At 53.8% G+C, this 18796-nt stretch overlaps 2 protein-coding genes across 3 annotated transcripts; one reads left to right on the top strand and one right to left on the bottom strand.

Annotated features, from left to right (window-relative positions):
- The first annotated feature begins 230 nt into the window (after positions 1-230).
- Positions 231-2449, top strand: LOC122379124 (translation initiation factor IF-2-like). Of its 2 annotated transcripts, none has more exons than XM_043361066.1 (4): positions 231-657; positions 1103-1270; positions 1428-1582; positions 1719-2449. In XM_043361066.1, the coding sequence occupies exons 1-4, from the start codon at positions 562-564 to the stop codon at positions 2092-2094; spliced, it is 795 nt and encodes a 264-aa protein (XP_043217001.1). In that variant the 5' UTR covers positions 231-561; the 3' UTR covers positions 2095-2449. The 2 variants fall into 2 exon arrangements, with proteins under 2 accessions (XP_043217001.1, XP_043217002.1); XM_043361067.1 differs by having other exon boundaries at positions 296-657; positions 1103-1316.
- Positions 2450-2651: 202 nt separating this feature from the next.
- LOC122379135 (bromodomain-containing protein 1-like) lies at positions 2652-17393 on the bottom strand. Its single transcript, XM_043361080.1, has 23 exons — positions 17372-17393; positions 15565-15747; positions 14978-15171; positions 14310-14566; positions 12463-12640; positions 11881-12201; positions 11640-11766; positions 11154-11293; positions 10802-10953; positions 10236-10419; positions 9971-10089; positions 9658-9778; positions 8363-8551; positions 8002-8134; positions 7606-7741; positions 7144-7292; positions 6680-6817; positions 6028-6341; positions 5716-5799; positions 5353-5485; positions 4668-4864; positions 3905-4047; positions 2652-3567 (listed from the first exon to the last, which is right to left on the bottom strand). The coding sequence occupies exons 2-23, from the start codon at positions 15737-15739 to the stop codon at positions 3345-3347; spliced, it is 3807 nt and encodes a 1268-aa protein (XP_043217015.1). The 5' UTR covers positions 15740-15747; positions 17372-17393; the 3' UTR covers positions 2652-3344.
- Between the last annotated feature and the right edge of the window lie 1403 nt (positions 17394-18796).

Genomic DNA, 18796 nt, shown 5'->3' with positions numbered 1-18796 from the left:
GCGTTTAATGCATTTAAAACTTTAAACCTCAGGGACAGCACAGCCATGCATAGCATAAACCTCAAGATAACAGTGATTATCAAAAATATTTACAACTATGAAGGCTGGCGCTGGCCGCAGCGAATCAGTCTTGCCACCAGTAGGATAGGTGAGACAGATCAAAGTGAGGTTGCGGCATCCCGTAACCACTGCCGGCACAGACGAGGAGCCTGGAAGCGCCTCTGATCATTGACCAATCGCTGACACTGCTGTGACCGTGTCAAGGTCACTGCCGCCCCTGCTGACCGGCCGGACCGCAGACCGAGCCGAGTTTTTGGCGGAGTGCTGTCCGAGGGAGTCCTGGTAGAGGTCCCCCGAGGAGTGCTCGTGCTCCATGGACAGGGAGTGTCCCGGTAGAGTGCCGACCGGAGAGTGATAACGAGAGTGTCCGGGGGGAGTGCCCTGAGAGAGTGCCGACCACAGAGTGCGGCGGTGGTGAGGTGCTGTCCGCGGAGTGCCCCGAGAGAGTCGAGAACCGTCCGCGGAGTGCCACTCAGAGTGCCCTGGGGAGTGCCGGTCGACATGTGGCGACAGATGGAGCCCAGCTGGGACGTCTCCCGGTACGAGAAGTTTGTGCTGGATCTACAGACGCCGCCGCCCATACAGCCGCGGGCACAGGTCAGTCGCGTCAGCGCGGCACCGGCTGACGTGTTTTGGTTGAGAGTTACATCACTTCAGAGTGGGCGGGGACAATACAATTGTGCTGGAGTCAGCGGTGAAGACCGCTCTCAAAGCATGCGGGAAGGGTTCAAATATTTAGGATGTGACTGTCTCACACAATCTTGGAAAGACGTCACCAGCAGGTATAAAAGGCCTCACCCTAAGCGGAGACGACATTACACCGATCTATGAGGGCTTAGAAGGTTTTTGGTATTCAATAGCCCATGGAGTCTGCACGCTTTCGGTCGAAGAATCTGGGCTCTGGAACAGAGGAACAGTGGATATAAACGATAAATGCCTAAAAATGTTTCTGCTTTGAACGGACGAACAAGACAGTAACCTGTCACCTATCAGAAACCTAGCGAGCATAGCACCAACTCCAGTTTTCCCCGTCTTCCGGCAGATGTCAGTGGAGGACCAGCACGAGTGGCTGGAGGCGCGGCGGGTCACCCTGATGGCTCACATGGAGCTGGCGCTGGCCGCCCACGACGCCGTGCCGCAGGGCCTGCTGGACGAGTGGTGCCGGCTGCAGCGCGCCAGGGACACCCTGCTGCGACACAGGATCTGTCGGGTGAGCCGGCGCCAGGGACACCCTGCTACGACACAGGATCTGTCGGGTGAGCCGCGGCACCCGCCGCCCCAGACGCCGTCCCGGTCCCCTGACACTGCTCTGTAACCACATGTCCTGTCCGCCCGCCGTCTGACCGGAGCTGCCGTGTTCTCGGCAGGACAACTGGCCGCTGTACCTGCGCGAGCTGGGCCGGCTGGGGCGCCGGCTGCGCGCGCTGCTGCGCTGGACCGTCTGCGACTCGTGGGACGTGCAGCAGCTGGGCCAGCTCAGCTCCGACTGGCTGCTGGTGGCCGGGAGGCTGCACGGCTCCGGGTGAGGACACGGCGAGGGGATGGTCGGGAGGATGACGCAAGGACGGGCTCGGGGTAATGGATCAGAACGGTGTGTGTTGTGAACTAATGCACGATCTGATGTCAGACCTTCACTGTGTATGCTTTCCACTCTCCAGGTACCACAGCCACCACTCGCTGCCAGTGCACTCCCTGCTGGACACGGGGCTCCAGTCGGCATCCCCTCGGCCGCCCTGCACGCCGCCGCCACCGAGTGGCCCCGCGGGCCAGTTCAGCTCACCCGGCCGCTCACCGGCCCACGGACTCTCACCACGGACTCTCACCCCGTCCCCGGCCTGTCGCCGAGGTCAGGTCAGGTCACGGACCTTCTCCCCGGCGGCGGGTCGCGGCCCGAGGAGACGGGTCACTGCAGCAGAGACCGGCCAGGGGTGTCCGACCCGCCCGGCGACCCTGGCGCGCTGGCTGACCTCCCCTGACCGCTGGCCGGGGCGGGGTGACAGCTGGCGAAGGACCTCCTCCTACCTCACGCCCTGATGTGGGGACCGGCAGCCTCGTCTTACAGCGCCGGAGGAGTGACAGGCTGAGAGCTGCCGCCGTCAATCGCGGATGGGTTTGAATGCCGAAAAATATTCTAATGGTGCGCTCGAAGGATTTTATAACGTCAAGGCGTAGGTGTATTTTATAGATAATTTTGTGTGGTTTCGATAAGCTGACTTCCAGCATCTCTTCGCTTCTAGAAGCTCGCGAGTCTTTTACAGGCTGTTTGAAAAGATGTCTTACAGCACCGGTTTGTTTTAAAAAGTGTATACTATGTTTTACATGTGTCATTGCTTATTTATATGGTGGTCATTTTGATGCAATACGAATACATAATCCTTGAAGTAAAAAAGTGGTGTCAGCCGATCACGAAGAAATTCCGAAGACATAATGTGAACTCGTAATGATCATCATACCATAGCAGACCCACAACTTCCCGAGCATTTCCATTTCATTAAATTCCTCGTACTTGATCCTCTTACTAAGTGAGGTCCTACAAATTAGTTGAATTAGCAATTAGCATTCAGAATCACTTCAGTTTTGACACCCTGATGTCAGACTTCTCTGTATATTTACGGAAAATGTTTTATCGGCGCACATAAAAATAGCACCTCCTAATTATGCCACATCATCGTCCTACGCTCTCGTATGGTGCTGATGGGAACTGAATGCGATGAAGACGATGAGATGCTAACAGCGCCGCCACACATCACAGTCTGGGTAATTCGCCACATGATGAGACCACGCGTACCCGGTATGGTGCCATAAATGCCGCCCACGCTACATGAGCTCACACGTCCAACGTTCCCGCCAACCACGAGGCAGCCTATCGGGACACAACCGGGGCCCGACTCCCGGCCCTCGCCGCCTCACCTGGCGGTGAGGGTCGGACGGTACGGGACGGAGTCGCCCGCAGAACTCGGCACCCTCACCCCCCCCCCCCCCGAACGGGACTACCCGGGCTACACAGTGCTGGGCGTTATCAGCTTCCGTGTTACCTTCCTCATCTAGGGAAGTGTAGGGGTTTAAACGTGTAGTCATGATTTACGTGTTCGAGCAAAATATTTCAGCTACCTTCTGGCCATCACTCCGGGAACGTATACGGTGCCATCTTTGTACACACAATCTCACTGGGATGAAGTGCCTCTGGCATTCCCTCTCCCTCTCCCGTCTCTCCCGCGACCTCACTGGGGAGGGAGCCCCCCTTCCCACCCCTCCCCATCTGCCGGCGGCCGGACTGACCGCGCTCAGGTCATATTCTTGTAGTAGACGTCCACGGCCGACTTGTCCTTGTCCTCCAGACTGAACTTGGCGCTCTTGCCAGTGACGCGGCACTGGTGAAGGATCGCCTTCTCGTAGGCGGTCTTAACTGCTTTCCTGTCGTTGGCTTTACGCGACTCAACTAGCTTGGCCTTGTCGAGGGACGGGTCCACGCCGAGTGGTTCCAGCTTGGTGCGCGGCAGCCACTGCCTGAGAACGGGCAGAGAACCGGGGCGGGGTCAGAAAAAGGGGACTGAAAAGGACAAACTAAATAACGGCGACGCAGAGTCTCAAAGGCCACGAGTCGATTCTTTGTGGTCTACTCGAAGTGCATGAAACCCTTGATTTAACTGTAAATGTTAACTGTAAATGGCGTGTTTTCCTATTTATACAAACGCCACTTCTCACGACAGCATTACACACGTCGCCAACCGCAATAGTTGTACACACAAACTCTACACAATGCGACCAAGCTTCGACGCCCCCACACTCCCGGACCAAATCCCACGCCGGCCTGAACCCACCCCCAGTCCCTTCCCAGACTCACCAGGTGCGCTTGGCGTCGAAGAAGAGCACCAGGTACATGGGACTGGTGTGGTTGGCCGCCAGAGCCAGCACGTCCTCGGGCGGCACCGGGATCGGCACCAGGTTGTGGAAGTAGCCCGTCCGAGGCATCTTCGGGTCGATTATCTGTGTAAGACAGGGAGAGAAGGGTTAAGTTGGGTGACGGTTATACACAGATGGTACATTAATTGAAAGTCTTCGCTAGACTTAAGGCTCATTACGATAGACGGTTTTCTCTAAATTGACGGTTCATTACACTACCAGCCTTGCAACAACATCCTTGTGCACATTGCAAGTGCAATGTGCACTCAACTCATTACAGGACTCGCCGTCAATTTGCAACATATCCGTGTTCACCCCGTAGCGCTATTTCTTTGACGCTGACGTAGAGTGAAGCGATCGTGCGCATTACACAACAACTAAGTAAACGCTAATGTAGCGTGGAAAAGAAAAGCCTTCACGTTTCATCAAACGTGACCAACTCCTATCGCCACGTCACCACGTCTCCCCACGCACGTCATACATCCCGGTCCTCCGCGCTGTTTGTTTGTTCGCTGGGTTTAAGGGAGCATCGATAGCGAGGTCATTATGCTTCCGGTTCTCCGTGCTCGACTCACCAGTGCCGGGTTCTAGGGGACGGACCCACTACTCACTACTCAGTACTCACCACTGCCGGGTACCAGGGGACGGACCGACTTCTCACCAGTGCCGGATACCAGGGGACGGGCCGACTACCCAGTACTCACCAGCGCCGGGTACCAGGGGAAGCCGCGGCACTTGGCCCAGACGATGTCGAGCGGCTCCAGCGGGATCTCGGAGCTGCTGATGTCGGCGTCCTCGAGCTCAGAGTCCAGTTCGGAGTCCTCTGATCCAGTCTCCAGGCCGGGCGGCGGCAGCTCGTCCGGCTCGCTGGCCGTGTCCTCGTCAGAGCCGGGGGCCACGTCTGGCAGAGCAACAAGGGGTCGCGTCAGGGTGATGGTAAGGAGAGGCGGGGAGGGCGAGGGGTCAGGGATAACAACGGTGGGGAAAATATGGGAAATGACCTAGTGGTTTCAGGGAAATATAAACGGCACTATTGTCGGACAGATTTCAACTAAAGCGGAGATTATTAATTACACAACAGTAGCTACTGTCACTAACAACAGTGGTCGTCATTTTATGGCGACAACAAGCATGGCAGCCAACTCGTCTTCATCAGAAGAGGAGGAGGCGCCTCTTGAGTAAAGGGTCTTATTACTCGAAAGGGTATCTAATGACCTTTACTTAAGGCAAATACTTAAGGTAAATACTTATTAGCAGAAATTCACACCGTTACATGCGTGGCAACTCTCAGCCGGTCCCTACGACCGAGTCCCCGTATACCCCCAATGGCAACCTCTCTCTCCCCCTCTCCGCCACGTCGGCACGGTCGGCCGGCGGCTCGTACCGCACCTCTGCCCTGTCGGTACTGAGTGAAGCTGGCCCGGTGGCGCGGCTGGAAGTCGTCCCCGCTGTCCCGCTCCTCCGACCCGCGACTGGCCAGAGACGGACCGCCGCCCGACGACGACGGCTTCGAGCGGCCAGCCTGCGGAGCGAGAGAGGGCGGGTGATGAACAGAAAATGATCAGCGCGGCGAACTACGTTACAAACATGAGATACACAATACACATACAACTGCAAAGGCCGTGCAAATACAACCACTGAGCGACCACATCACCCAAAACAACATGACGGGACACCGCTGAGAGATTCAGCTCCCCAAACATATTCAGCTTGTTATATCATATATAACAATGTGTGTGCCATATGTCGTACCGATTCCTGGTCGTCGGCGGCGGCCTGGCTCGGACCGGACCGCGACTTCCTCCTGCCGTCCTTCTTCTGCGGCGACGGACTCCCCTGAAAACACAAACACGATGATCAGAGGCGACAAAGACATCAGCTCTAAGGAGCTGCTACTAACCACCCATCACAGATCAACAGCTGTAGTAACAGTTGGTACGGTCAGCCGGCCTGCTCCCTCACAACTCAGCACAGTTTATTACTGCTCCCTCCCTGCTGCTCCTAAAGCACTAATAACTTCCTCTCCCTCGGCCTGTTAAACACACAGCTTGCAGTCTCGCCCACCTTCATCCCGGCGGCCTTCTTGGTGAACAGCACGGCCGTCCGCCGGTTGACGCCGGCGGGACTGGAGGCGGCGCCGCCGACGGCCGGCCGGCCGCCCCCGCCCTGTCGCCGTCCGCCCGAGGGGGACGCAGGCCGCGCCTCAGAGCCCTCCCCGCCGCCTTCGGTGCCGTCCCGACTCTCGCCGCCCGAGGAGCCGCCGCCACCGCCGGTAGAGGCGCCCCTGGCCTGCGGGCGGCGCCCACTGGGCCGGCCCCGCTTCCCCGGCACGGTCCGGCGGCCGGCGGCGGACTTTGGGTCGGCCGGCGAGCCCTCCTCTGTGGACAAAGACGTCGATCGTCATTGACAGATACGCGGTCACAGGTGCCTCACCTAGGGCTGAGGACAGAAATGCCAGCGAGCTCAGGCGGTCACATATTGCCCGGCCAGCGCCGCAGATTGCACCCTCTGCTTACGGTCGTTATAGTGAAAAAAGGCTAAGGCCTAAAATTACTTGACCCATCAGTAATCATATTTGTGATAATCAAGAAGCAGTCAACGGCCAATGCGTACTAAGACAAGAAGCTGCCGTAACATTTGTCTCCGAGGTTGCTCCAGAGCCGCGGACTGTCACTCCTCCCTAGTCACCGCTCGCCTGTCCTAACTTCTAACTGACCGGTGGCGGCGGTACGGGCCCGTTTTTTCTGCGGCGCCGGAGGGGACTTCTGCGGCTCTGTCTCGTGGGGAGACGGGTCTCTGGAGCGTCCAGAGGCCGTCTCCGCCGGCTCCTCCGTACCGTCCGACGAGTCGTCGTCTGGAACGGCAGTCATACAGAGACGGACGGGAATCACTGGGTGGACAGGCTGTTGCGCTATTATAAACCCGCTGAATGCACACTCAGCATTCCAGTCATAATTGACTGATCCAAACTGAGAAATACTAGCGAAACCAGCCTGACTGTACCCACAATCCTTAGTCATGACCTCTGTGCTAAGGACAGGACTGTACCGACCTGTCCGTGTACCAATCAGTACCATTCCTGTAGTACCCACAACAGCTGCACCAGGCGGTACGAGTCCCAGCCCTGCAGTACCCACGTCTGCATCGGACAGTACCAGTACCGGTCCCTGCAGTACCCACCTGAGCCTGACGACCCCGAGTGACCCCGCCTCCGTTTGTGGCCTCCCGGCTGGGACGGCGTGGCCGGGGTGGCCGGCGCCGGACGGCGGCCCGGCGTGGCGCCCGTCAGCGCCAGCGCCTTCTTCCGGCGCAGCTTGGAGATCTCCACACTGGGGAGACGGTGCGGCGTGGGCGTCAGGTCGTCTCCATCAATACAAGTGACACTTCAAACACAATGAGGCCAAGAAATCAGTGGCATATAGAATGCTACTGCACTTTATTTGAAATACATATCATGTGCAGCGCTATCGCAGTAAGGTTTCCACCCACCCCACCAGTCACTGGGGTATCCTATTTAGTTCCCTCTCTAACCCCACTCCCCCATCTGAGTTCCAGAGCACCATATAGTCTGCAGCCTGTACCCATCAGACTGACCCGAGTATCACACTCTGTAGCCTGTCGTTGACCTGCGCCCCCTCTCACCGTAGCGCCTTGGTCCACTTGACGCGCGATCCGCCGTGTCTGAGCTCGGTCACCCGGTCCAGGTGCCGCAGCAGAGCGTCCATCTGCTCCTCGTCATTCATCGTCTCACGGTACGAGCTCGACAGAAACTGGTCCACTGGAAACGGAGAAACAAAGCGATAATGGACAGAAACTGGTCCAATGGAAGCGGAGATGGTAAGCCACAGGACAGACGTTGGTTCACTAAAACGGAGGGAATGATGGTAACAACGCGTTTGCAATATTCGAGCGCCGTCAAACTCTTACGGAAACAGTTGCATTATCATGAGAGATATGGGGCTCCGTGAGCCGCCGTTCAGTGTGATATCGAGCTCACCCACAGCAGACACAGACCGCTCGTGCCGCTGTCTTCCTCACCCTGTTCGAGGACGTCCTCGTCAGTGAGCGTCTCGTCGTGCTGCGGCGGCCGCTCAGTCAGGAGCAGACCCGTCTCCGAGTCAAAGCCGATCTGCTCCATCTCGCGGGCCGCCTTCCGCAGCACCGCGCCGCCCTGTGGGAGACGAGCAACAGTGGTTAGACACCAGCACCGTCCCACACTGAGCAAAACACACAGCATCTGGTTTAAAGTCAGTGAACACGTGATAACACCTACGTCAAATTAACCGGAGACCAGAAAAGCAAACCACAATCATCACTCACTGCTGCCTTCACTCACACTCACACACACAGCCTTATCAACACACTGTAATATACCCCCGCCCCGCCATCGCCCACTCACTGCGTCTCTCAGTTTGACGCCGGCCTTGTAGAAGAGCGTGGCCGGTCCGTTGTAGGTGAGGCAGTTCTGGATCATCAGGTCAAAGTCGGCCACTAGCTGGGGCAGCGAGCTGTACTCGTGCTGTCGCACCTTGCGCGCCATGGTGGAGAGGTCCATCGGCTCCGAGATCACCGACAGGTAGTCGGTCACCTGATGGTGGAGGCAGGGGGGGGGGACGGGTTACACCGACTGGTGTACGTGGACACGAGCCGACGATGTTAACAATAGATACTTTATATACGGCTTCTTTATCGATACAAAATATCTGACCATAGGAAAAAAGAAGACAAGCTCCTTTGAACCGACAAGTGTGCTTATTAAATCGGCCACTAGCGCCAGCCACTGCCATCTTTGGAACGATGAAAAGAGAAAACTTCGGAGTGATTGGTGTGAAATAATCCAGAAAGGTCTTGGCTGTCTGATTAGTGATTATATTTATCAGAATATACCTGAGGACAGACAAGACATAAGAAACAAGGCTTTCAAATCCATTGTTACCCAAATTAGGAGAAAGTAAAACCCACGGAAGCGACGATAAAAATGAAGGGTAAATAGAGCAACTGAATGTGACTAACGTTCCAGTTGCTTGTATTTCACATGGAAGCAGACATGAACTCTTCCATGACTGCACGCAAACCGAGTGACTCAGAGCAAATAAGCTTTCTAGCTCACAACATCTAGTTATCTCAAATTTAGCAAAACGCTAGAGAAACGTATCAAAAACACCAATAACAACAGTACAATAAACGTTCTATACCATTTTTCTCGCTTGTCCGGACTGCGAAAATGAGTGCCATTCAATAATATTGAAAGCGTCATGTTTTGTTTGAGTCATATTCATTATTCAACCCGGACCAATTTTCTAGTCGGCGGAAAAATTTACGGTGACAGTCTCTAAATACGTGAATTAACAAGGCCTAGCAGCTCCCAATATAATGCTACGGCAAGCGTCAGTGATACCGACGTGTTGCTGCGTTTCAAGTGTCAAGCTAGTGCGAATATTTTGGCGTCTAAAATCGATGTAATTGTTTTGCCCTAAATAGTTGCTACACGAGGCTGGCCATCGACCACTAACATTTATTACCAAACTACCCAGCCGTACCCTCCAGTTGATCTTGCAAGTTCACTTCTATGTTTCAGAATCACAATCAAGGCGTATCAGCTCAGTTGCACATTCCTGCTCAGTCGCTCACCGCCCACAGACCGCTACAGGTCTCTCAGCAGACCCCCCTCCCCATCCTCTCAGGCGCCCCTACCTCATCTGTGTCCACCGGCTCGGCGAAGATGCCGCCCTGGTCTCGGGCGCTGATCTGCTCCACCACTCCCTCGAGGAAGAACTGCAGCGGTGCAAGACGCAGACGGCGCTCCCGCTCTGAGCTGCAGGGATAGGCGCGGATCGGACGCGCGGTGTCAGCGGGCACATTCAGTGTCCCATAGCAGAAATTCACGAGCCCCAGAGGTTGTGCGCCTCAGCCAACAGAAAGCTCAAGTACAGAAATTATAGAGAAAGATCGTAATAAAACAATAGCACAATTTTCAACACCGCATTGCAGCTGCATCATGACTCACACTTTGATGAGTTCTCGTTTGGTTTTCTCCCGTTTTCTGATGAGCTCACAGAGCAGGCGGACCTTCTCCAGGTCCTGTCTCAGCCGCTGCCAGTACTTAATCTGCTCACGAATCTCGTTCTGAGGACGAAAAACACCGCACAAACTCAGTAACGGATATTCTTACATCCTCCGATACAGCCAAAACTAGGATAACTCACCGAATAAAGCCGGCACATTTCAGCCCACGGCCCACTGCCCAGCCCAGAGCCCTCTCTTTTTCCCACCTTGTCCTGGAGCGGGTCACGTCCGCCGGAGTCTGCTCGCCGGGCCTGTTTGGCCGACACCTGCAGTCGTCGGAGCAGAGGCACGCCGTACCGCGAGTAGCGCTTCAGCGTCCAGTAGGCCAGCAGACGCTGGATGAAGTGGTTCTTGCGGGGGCACTCGATCAGAGAGGCCAGGTGCTGCACTCTGGGGGAGAGGGGGGGGGGAGGGTCGGCCACTGGGTAACGGTGGGGCACAAAATTTGAGAGACCCATCTCGATAATAAACTGGGCGAAGTCCGGGCACAGACCGATATACCGATATCATTTTTATGTGCAGGTGTTTTTAATAAGCTCGTTCAGCCTATCCTTCGTCGCAACTAAGCCTCTTTTCGTCAGTCGACAACGGTCATCGACCATGACTGACCTTGCCATCACCCCTTGACCTGACCACCGTCCTCTGACCCCTGCCCATTGACCTCTGTGGCGGTCTGATCCCCCTCCTGACTGACCTCTCGGCTGGTATTGTCCCTAGCGGACCCCCTCTCCTCACTGACCTCTCGGGCCGTCTGTTCCCAGTCCTGACTGACCTCTCGGGCGGTATGGTGGGTACCGACACCACTGGCAGCGCCGACCGACGCTCGGCCAGGATCTTACGCGCCTTCCTCATCTTCTGTCGCGACTCGGCCTTGGCCTGCGCCTTGCGGGCCGAGTCCATCGGCGCCTCGTCCAGCTGCGGCTTCTGAATGGTCAGAAAGACACCAGTCACAAACTACACAGAGCCTTCAGAGCTGTGGACGCCGGACAGCCACCGGCACAAAACCACAAAGTCTTCAAAGCTGTGGCTTCTGCATGGCCAGTGACATTTCTTACCCACCGTCTACCCCTCAGCCACGCTTCCAAAGCCGCCCAACCATGATCACCCCTGCACCAGCTGCTCACCGCGTCCGAGTCGATGGGCGTGTGGATGTCGCAGTAGGCCGCCTTCCGCACTATGAACGAGGTACCCGTGCTACTCGTCTCGCGAATGGCGTCCACCTTCATATGCATGCCCGCCTGCTGCGCGCACGTCACGTGAAACGCTGCGGAGGGGAGAGAGAAGAGGTTTGTGGTGGGGGGAGGGGAACGAGTTGGCACGCTCAGCTAACGGGAGCAAGTGGTAAATGCGAAGTGAAAATTCGAATATGACTTTGTCTGCGTACATCGAGGATGCAAACAACAAATATATTTCATATTAAACAGATGACAGCCCGATTTCAAAAATGATTGGGGATGCATCTCATATCCAAGAAAAATACATATCCAAGAAAATAACTATCTACGACTTCCGGGAATGAATCAACTTGCCATAATGTAATTCACAAATAATCCACAACAGATGAAAGCATGCTTCATGGCTAGAAACGTCACCGACAGTCCAGTACTTACCTGTGTAGCATTTGTCCTTGTGGCACTGTATGCAGGCGCCCACGTTCCTCTGTTTGCAGATGTAGCAAGATAATTTCCAGCGGGCCGGCGGGATGCGGTCCAGACTGTCGATCGGCTCCAAAAACACCTGCCGAGTGGACACGCGCCCAGTGAGAACTCAGTCAACAGTGAATAATAGGAGCACAGCACCCATCACACACATCTCAGACGGCCGGTCACCCGCCGTCCGCCGGCGACTCACCGTGTTAGCGAAGCACACCTCGGGCACCCAGAGGGCACAGACCACGTGCGCCCACCGGTTATCGTCCGTCTGCTTGAACGCGCCGCCCTTGTTGGGGCAGAGCACGCAGTCGACGGCTCGGGAGGGCGACTGGAGACAGCGGCGGCACCACCAGGGGCCCTCGGGGATGTACGGCACGCCGTAGCACTCCTGGTGCACGGGCAGGTTGCACATGTCGCAGAACAGGATCACGTTGCTGTTCTCGCACTCGCCGTCCATGCAGATGCAGCAGACGGCCTCCTCGTCGATCGGCGCCACGTTCGTACCCACCGTCGTCTGCGCCTGCCGGGGAATGGGGAGAGGGGTCACTGGTCAGATGACACTATCTGTGCCTGCCGAGGGGAGAGGGGAGGGGAGGTCAGCCACTATCGTCTGTGCCAGCGGGGACGGGGTACAATTTTATCCGATCTATCGCACTGACAAGGATGATCATGCCTGACATGGTAAATACTGGGTGTTACTGCAACAAACTAGCTAATATTTAACCGGAATTGCCCCTCATGTTTGCCCTTGGTCACAGCACAGTTATTTCCACTTCTGTACCTGGAAGTAGCTCTCCTTCTCGAGTCTGTCCATCAGCAGCTCGAAGTCGGCGTCTTTGACTGGTGCCAGCGCACGCTCGGCGCGCTGCTGGTTGGTGATGTCCAGCCAAGCCACGTCTTCCTCGTCCATGTCGTACTCTACCTCCTCATCCAGCTCGTCCAGAGATTTCTCGATAAAGCTGCGCGCGGAGAAACGAACACGGACGGCGGGTGGTCAGGACACGGGTGAACTAAAATGCATGTCGGAATGTGTCGCATAAAGTGCTACGTGACAGTTCATCAAACTAAGCACTCACAGGTTTCTGAATACATGAGAAATAACGAATCGCGTTACCGACAAACACATCAAATTCTTCAGACCAATACTGCTGGCACATGATGACGTATTTTTTATTTTGCGCAATACAACATTCACACCTAACCTAACGTCGTCCAGCTGGTACGCTCACACATCACCTATGGTACAATTCACACAGTGCCCACAGTACAGTACAGGGTGTCCGGAAAGTCCTGGCGCTTCTCTTATATGCCGTCTAACGAGCGCTGTGATTGGTGGACGATCAGCCAATCACCGCAGGCGTGACCCCTCACTGACCGGTCAGCCGTGGGCCGTGTAAATTTGACCTTGAAATTGCGTTCAGTCATGGAAAAACAGACGAAGAGGCAACTTGTCGCTGGCTGTCTGCGCGCGGCGGCCGGGTCCGGCATGACCGAGGCGCAAGTCGCAGCACGATGTGGCGTTTCTCGGCGAACGGTTCAGCGGGTGAAAGCCAAGATCCGACGTGGGGATTCTTTAGAAGATGCCCCCAGATCGGGAAGGCCCCGGTCGGTCAGAACTGCCAAGAACGTGGCTGCCGTGTCAGCGGCAATCGAAGAGAATCCGCGGCAGCCGATCAGAAAACTGGCAAAGAAGTTCGGCTTTCCGAAGTCATCCATGCACGAACTGATTCACCAAGATTTGGGGATGAAGTCCAGGGTGATCCAGAACAGGCCGCGTCTAACCGAGGTCACGCGTCTTCGCCGTCTGGAGAAAAGCAAGTTGCTCTTGAACTTCTTAAAGAGCCCAGTGACCTCCAGCTTCGTTCGGATCTTTTCCGATGAGAAGCTGTTCCACGTCGACGCTCAGATCAACCGAAGGAACTCTCGCTACTTGTCCGACAAGCCTGTTGACGAAGTGGATCCCCGGATTCGGTTCAACCCAGTCAACAAGCACCCGCAGAAGGTGATGGTCCTGGGGGTCATCGGATCGGACGGGCAGAAATGTCCCATCATCTTCGTTGATGCCAACGAAAAGATCAACAGGCTGGTCTACGAGGAGCTCCTGGACAGGCACGTCATCCCGTGGATCAAGGCGACTTACCCGGAGGGCAACTTCGTGTTTCAACAGGACGGAGCGCCCGCCCACAACGCTGCCGCCGTCCAAGCCAAGCTGACAGAGGAGCTGGGCGGGCCAGACCACTTCTGGCAAAAGAAGATGTGGCCGCCTCAGTCCCCCGACCTCAACCCTCTCGATTACAGCGTGTGGAGCGTCTTGCAGGATGAGGTCCAGGCTACCTCTCATCCCAACCTGGAGTCGCTGAAGGCTCGCATCGTGGCAGCGTGGGAGGGTCTGGAGGCGGCATACATCGTCAAGACATGCAAGGGCTTCCGCCCCCGCGTCGAGGCCGTCGTCGCCGCCGACGGCGGCTATATCGAGTGAACAGTTGGCGGAAGGATGTCTCTTGTTGTCCCCGATCATTGTTTCATCCAGTTGTTAAATATATATGAACCAGCCGCATTTGTTTGCGAAAAATTGAAAAGCGCCATGACTTTCCGGACACCCTGTACACTAGTGGTACAGCCACTGACCGTATGTAGTTGGTCGGCATGGGCGGCGCGTCGTCCAGCTGGTAGTCGTCGTCCTCTGAGAAGGCCGCCTCGGGCAGCGCCCGGTGCCGCCGCTCGTCCCCGGACTGGCTCGGGTGGCGCGTGGCTGTCTCCCCGCTGGCCGAGCGGCCCGGCGGCCGCGGCGTGCCGTGCCGGGCCGCGGCGGCCGCCGGCTGACCGGGTTCAGGACTGGCCACCGGGTCCGGCGGGGGAGGAGGCACCAGCGCCTCGTACTCGGTCTGTGAGACAGGCAGCGCAGCCGTGAGCAGACAGCGGGGTGGCGAGGGGCTGCTGGGCGAGAGGTGGGTGACATCGGGGAACAAAGACAAACAAACGGTCGAATAAAGAAAGAATGGCAGCTAATGTGTTCGTTACGTTATTGTAGACAAACTGACAGAATGCATACCTACCACTGTACTTCTACGCAACTTGTTACTGAGAAGCAGTCTTCAAAAAGACGTCGTTCGGTACATGAGCGGTCTAACAGCTCTTGCCTAGTGACATTCCAAGTAATTTGTGCGGACAACCGTGCTTCGTGAAAAACCGAGTCGGCTGTCAGCAATCAGCATTATCCTCCAAGGCTTGCAAAAACAGTCCGCCACTACGGAACAGTTCGCGCTGTTCCTCCCAGTCGGTCCCCACGGCCTCACCTTGGACATGATGGTGAGGTTGTCATAGATACTGAAGGTCAGCAGGCCGCCGTCGGTCTCGTACTCGAGCATCTTGGTGGCGTCCACATAGCTGATGCGTGGCTCGCGCTGCGCCTTCACGGGAAGCACGGGCGCTGGGGAGGGGGACCGGTCGGCCGCCTGGCCGCCGCGCCGCGCCTTCCCCTTCTTACGCGCTATGGGGCAGAGGGGTTAGGTGGGGGTGGCTTCCAGCAGACACCCAGGCTAGTATATGGGCTTAGCAGTCAGCAGAACACAGACAATAGAAATGCTACGGTCATGTAATGAGCAGAGACATGAAGGGACCAAGAGAGATGACAGGTAGATGGATAAATATATGGATCAGAATTATTAGTTCAGCTGTCTTCAAAGTAAATACATTTGCCAGCCTTATTGACATAACATGCACTACCTTAACTCACTAGTCACTGCAGAAAATAGACTGCAAATATGAAAACTCGAACTCAATGAAAAACAAATGTGGGTATGATCACACTATATGGATGATAGTTACTGCCATCTCAGACCAGCCTCTCCCCTGTTCCTCGATCATCTGACATGTCACTCACCTGACTTGGACTGAGACACTGGTGTGGGGATGCTGTGGTCATAGTTCTCCAGATGCACCTGGATTCCAGAGAAACTCTTGTACACCTTCCCGCAGCTCTCCACCGGACACTCATATGGCGGCTTGGTTGCCTTGAGGTTGTGAAGAAATGTCTCTACATCAAAGTCTAGTGGCATGATTTATTCTGAAATGCAGGACACAGGCATTAAGCAAACCAAATGATATTGAAGGAATTGTTGCAACAAAACAGAACAGTGGTAACATGTCGTGATTTTTATCAAAACTTGGCAATGAGTGGGTGGCTTTTGAGGAGTGAGCCAGGATGCAAAAAGGTGACTTGCTGAAAATGGCAGCACCTTAGTTCAGTGGAGAGTGGCCTTTTCATTGGGCCCAGCCAAATCTTATCCAGTCACCAACCTTCAAACAGTTTTGTGATAAAATTTGAACAAAAGAAAAAGACTTAAGGTAAATAAATGATGCCACAATACACAGTTCTCCACTGCTGTCCCTACCTTACTTGCTCTGAAATTTTATCCTAAAGTTAGTAAAAGAATCAGCAATGTTTTATTTGTAGCCTGTAGGTAACATACAGTTCTGAAAATGTCAACATAAGTGAATAAAGTTTTATAGATTTGTAGGTAATTATTACTTGGTAGGTTTTGTAGTAGTTGAGACTAGTACATTGACCAAGAAATGGATTATACAGGCAGGTGCCAATTGCTTATAAAATGGAATGAGGATAGGGGGTGTGAAGTGTTCAAGGAACCCTAATCACTCCATGCCAGGAGTTCACAAAATCCCCCATAGGCCATAAGATCCTCAAAATCCTCTCCAGCTGCAAATGTTGATCAAAGATAAATGATTGGTAGTACCAAGATTACTTTACTGGTGCTACAGCATGGTACAAAAAGCTCTTGAAATTACATATTTGTCAATTTATATTTTTCATGACCTTTCCCTTGATCATTGATTAAGTGAAAGCCAGGATTAGAAATATGCTTGGCAAATTTTTGGACAAGTATGAAGTACTTCATAGCACATAATCATGTCACCTGAGTTTAACTATGTATGCCTAACCAGTAACCAGTAGTCAATAGAAAGGTATCGATTAATTTCACATCTTGATTTATTTGAAAACAAAACTTTCATATTTGAAATATTTCCTTTATTTTCAACAACAATGAAAAAGAAGGTCTTTTGAGATAAAAAAACTGACCAAAAACAATATCATCTGATCTTAAATCAAATGATACCTATCCTACCATAATAGGAGGCAAGGACTATTGTAGACAGCAGAATTGCTGAGTAAGCACATAGGCAGCACTCAGTTACTAACTAGAAAGATCACGATAGATATCATAATCCCATTAGATATTGCAGACATATCGAGAAGATACTTGAAAGGTCTGGTATATCCGTCGTAAGTCAAAGTGAAGTACTCTACCTAGGTACCGTACATGGGACTTTTCAATACTTACTTGTTATTTTACCAGTAATTATTGCTATAATTACAAAGGAAATCACCAGAAATTAATTACGTTTTGCTGTTACACAACAACACAACACCTACAGACCACAGGACGGTTTGGAATTTGAATTGGTTGGTTGCTGTTTTTTTTTGTGTTCACATTTGGGAAAGAGCATTTTCATTTGTTGCATTTTTTTTGTTTTCGTTTTGAAATCAAGGAAAAATAACCACGAATATTCTATTTAACCTTATGCAGCTTCAGTTCACCCAATTAATGTCACGATCTTGATCATACTTCTATTCAAATTTAAAATTATTCAAAACTCACCAAAACTCACTCTCCTTTGGGGAAATGCGCGGCATTAGCAATGACGACAAAAACTGCGCGGATGAAACAAAAGATAACTTGCATGTCCGTCAAACTGGTATCATATTTTATTCCTACTGAACTCGACTACGATGGCTATAAAGGAATCTTGGAGTAGTAAAGGAATCTTGATGGCTATTATGGCTGAACTCTATAATGGCTATTGGCTGGAATATGGTTTATTCCATATTCGACGTCCCTTTTATCACCCAGAAAGAGTCACTTTGACTTCACAATCGCTTTTCTTCGCTTTTAGGGACAACAGGCGTGAACCTCGCCTGAGCTATGAATTATTTTTATTAACCGGTCCCGGCCTGACCCGGGGGCAATCCTAACCATCACAGTCCTGGGGGACGTTTTTCGCTCCCTGTCTAACACCGCAAATAAGGGTCAGCTACGGAAACAAACGCGGTACCAAGCGAAACCCAGTAAACATGCCGACGTCGGCCCAACATCGGTCCAACCATATAGCCTTGGTCCAAGCTCAGCCCGACGTCGGCTGGACGGCGGGAACGTCCGCAATCCGCATACCTATACTCGACGTCCAGCCGAGGTCCAGCCGACGTCGGGCCGACGTCGGGCCGAGATCGTTCGCCGAAGTTGAGCCGAGATGACGGTCGGGCCGACGTCGGCTCGACATCTCCCCGCTGTCAACCCGACGCTCAGCCGACGTCTCCCCGCTATATCAACCCGAGGCACAGCCGCGACGTCGGACCGACACCCAGCCGATCGGCTAGATACTGAGACTCTGAGGGGCCCCAAACAGGCCTCTATAGGCCCCAACTGGCCTATGAGGTCTCTACACCTGCCACTGATGGCCCTATGATCCCGCGCCGGGCCGGTGCTCCGAGACTTCCGCGCCGGGCCGAGGGAGGGGGGGGGGGTGTCTAAACACCCCTTCTAACTCTGCTCCTGGGTCAGGTAGCGAGTAGCGACACACGGTAAGGGCAATCGAAAGAACATCCAAAATAAAGACGAAACACGTCGGCCATTTTTTGGTCAGGTCAAAGGTCAGGTCACCAGAGGACTCACCAAAGGTAAAATGTTGGCTATTTCAACATTTTGGAAACTGCCAACAGCTAACTCGGGAACCGATATAGAGCTACAGCGCCGCGGAAAAGCGCATTCGATAGCTCTTTTAACGTTCTTTCGCCATGTCCTCAGATTTGAGCCCAGGCTAACGGTTTAGCCTCCAGAGGGAAAAAACTCCAAAAATAGCCGTTTTCACGAAAAAATGTTTTTTATGTTTTTTTTCAGCAATAAGTTTTGACTCAAAAAAAGAGCCACGACATCACTTTTGCCGGCATCGTGTTCTTCTCGTCGAGACGCTTTGAATGAACTATACCTAATTTGGCCTTGAAAGGTCAACTTGAAAATTTGACCTCAGGTTGAGGTCAT

The sequence above is a fragment of the Amphibalanus amphitrite genome, unplaced genomic scaffold (assembly GCF_019059575.1).
Source record: "Amphibalanus amphitrite isolate SeventyFive unplaced genomic scaffold, NRLGWU_Aamphi_draft 000072F_arrow, whole genome shotgun sequence".
In the NCBI taxonomy this organism is placed as follows: Eukaryota; Metazoa; Arthropoda; class Thecostraca; order Balanomorpha; family Balanidae; genus Amphibalanus; species Amphibalanus amphitrite.
Note: the sequence above shows the minus strand (reverse complement) of the source record. Positions and strands in the feature narration are given on the sequence as shown.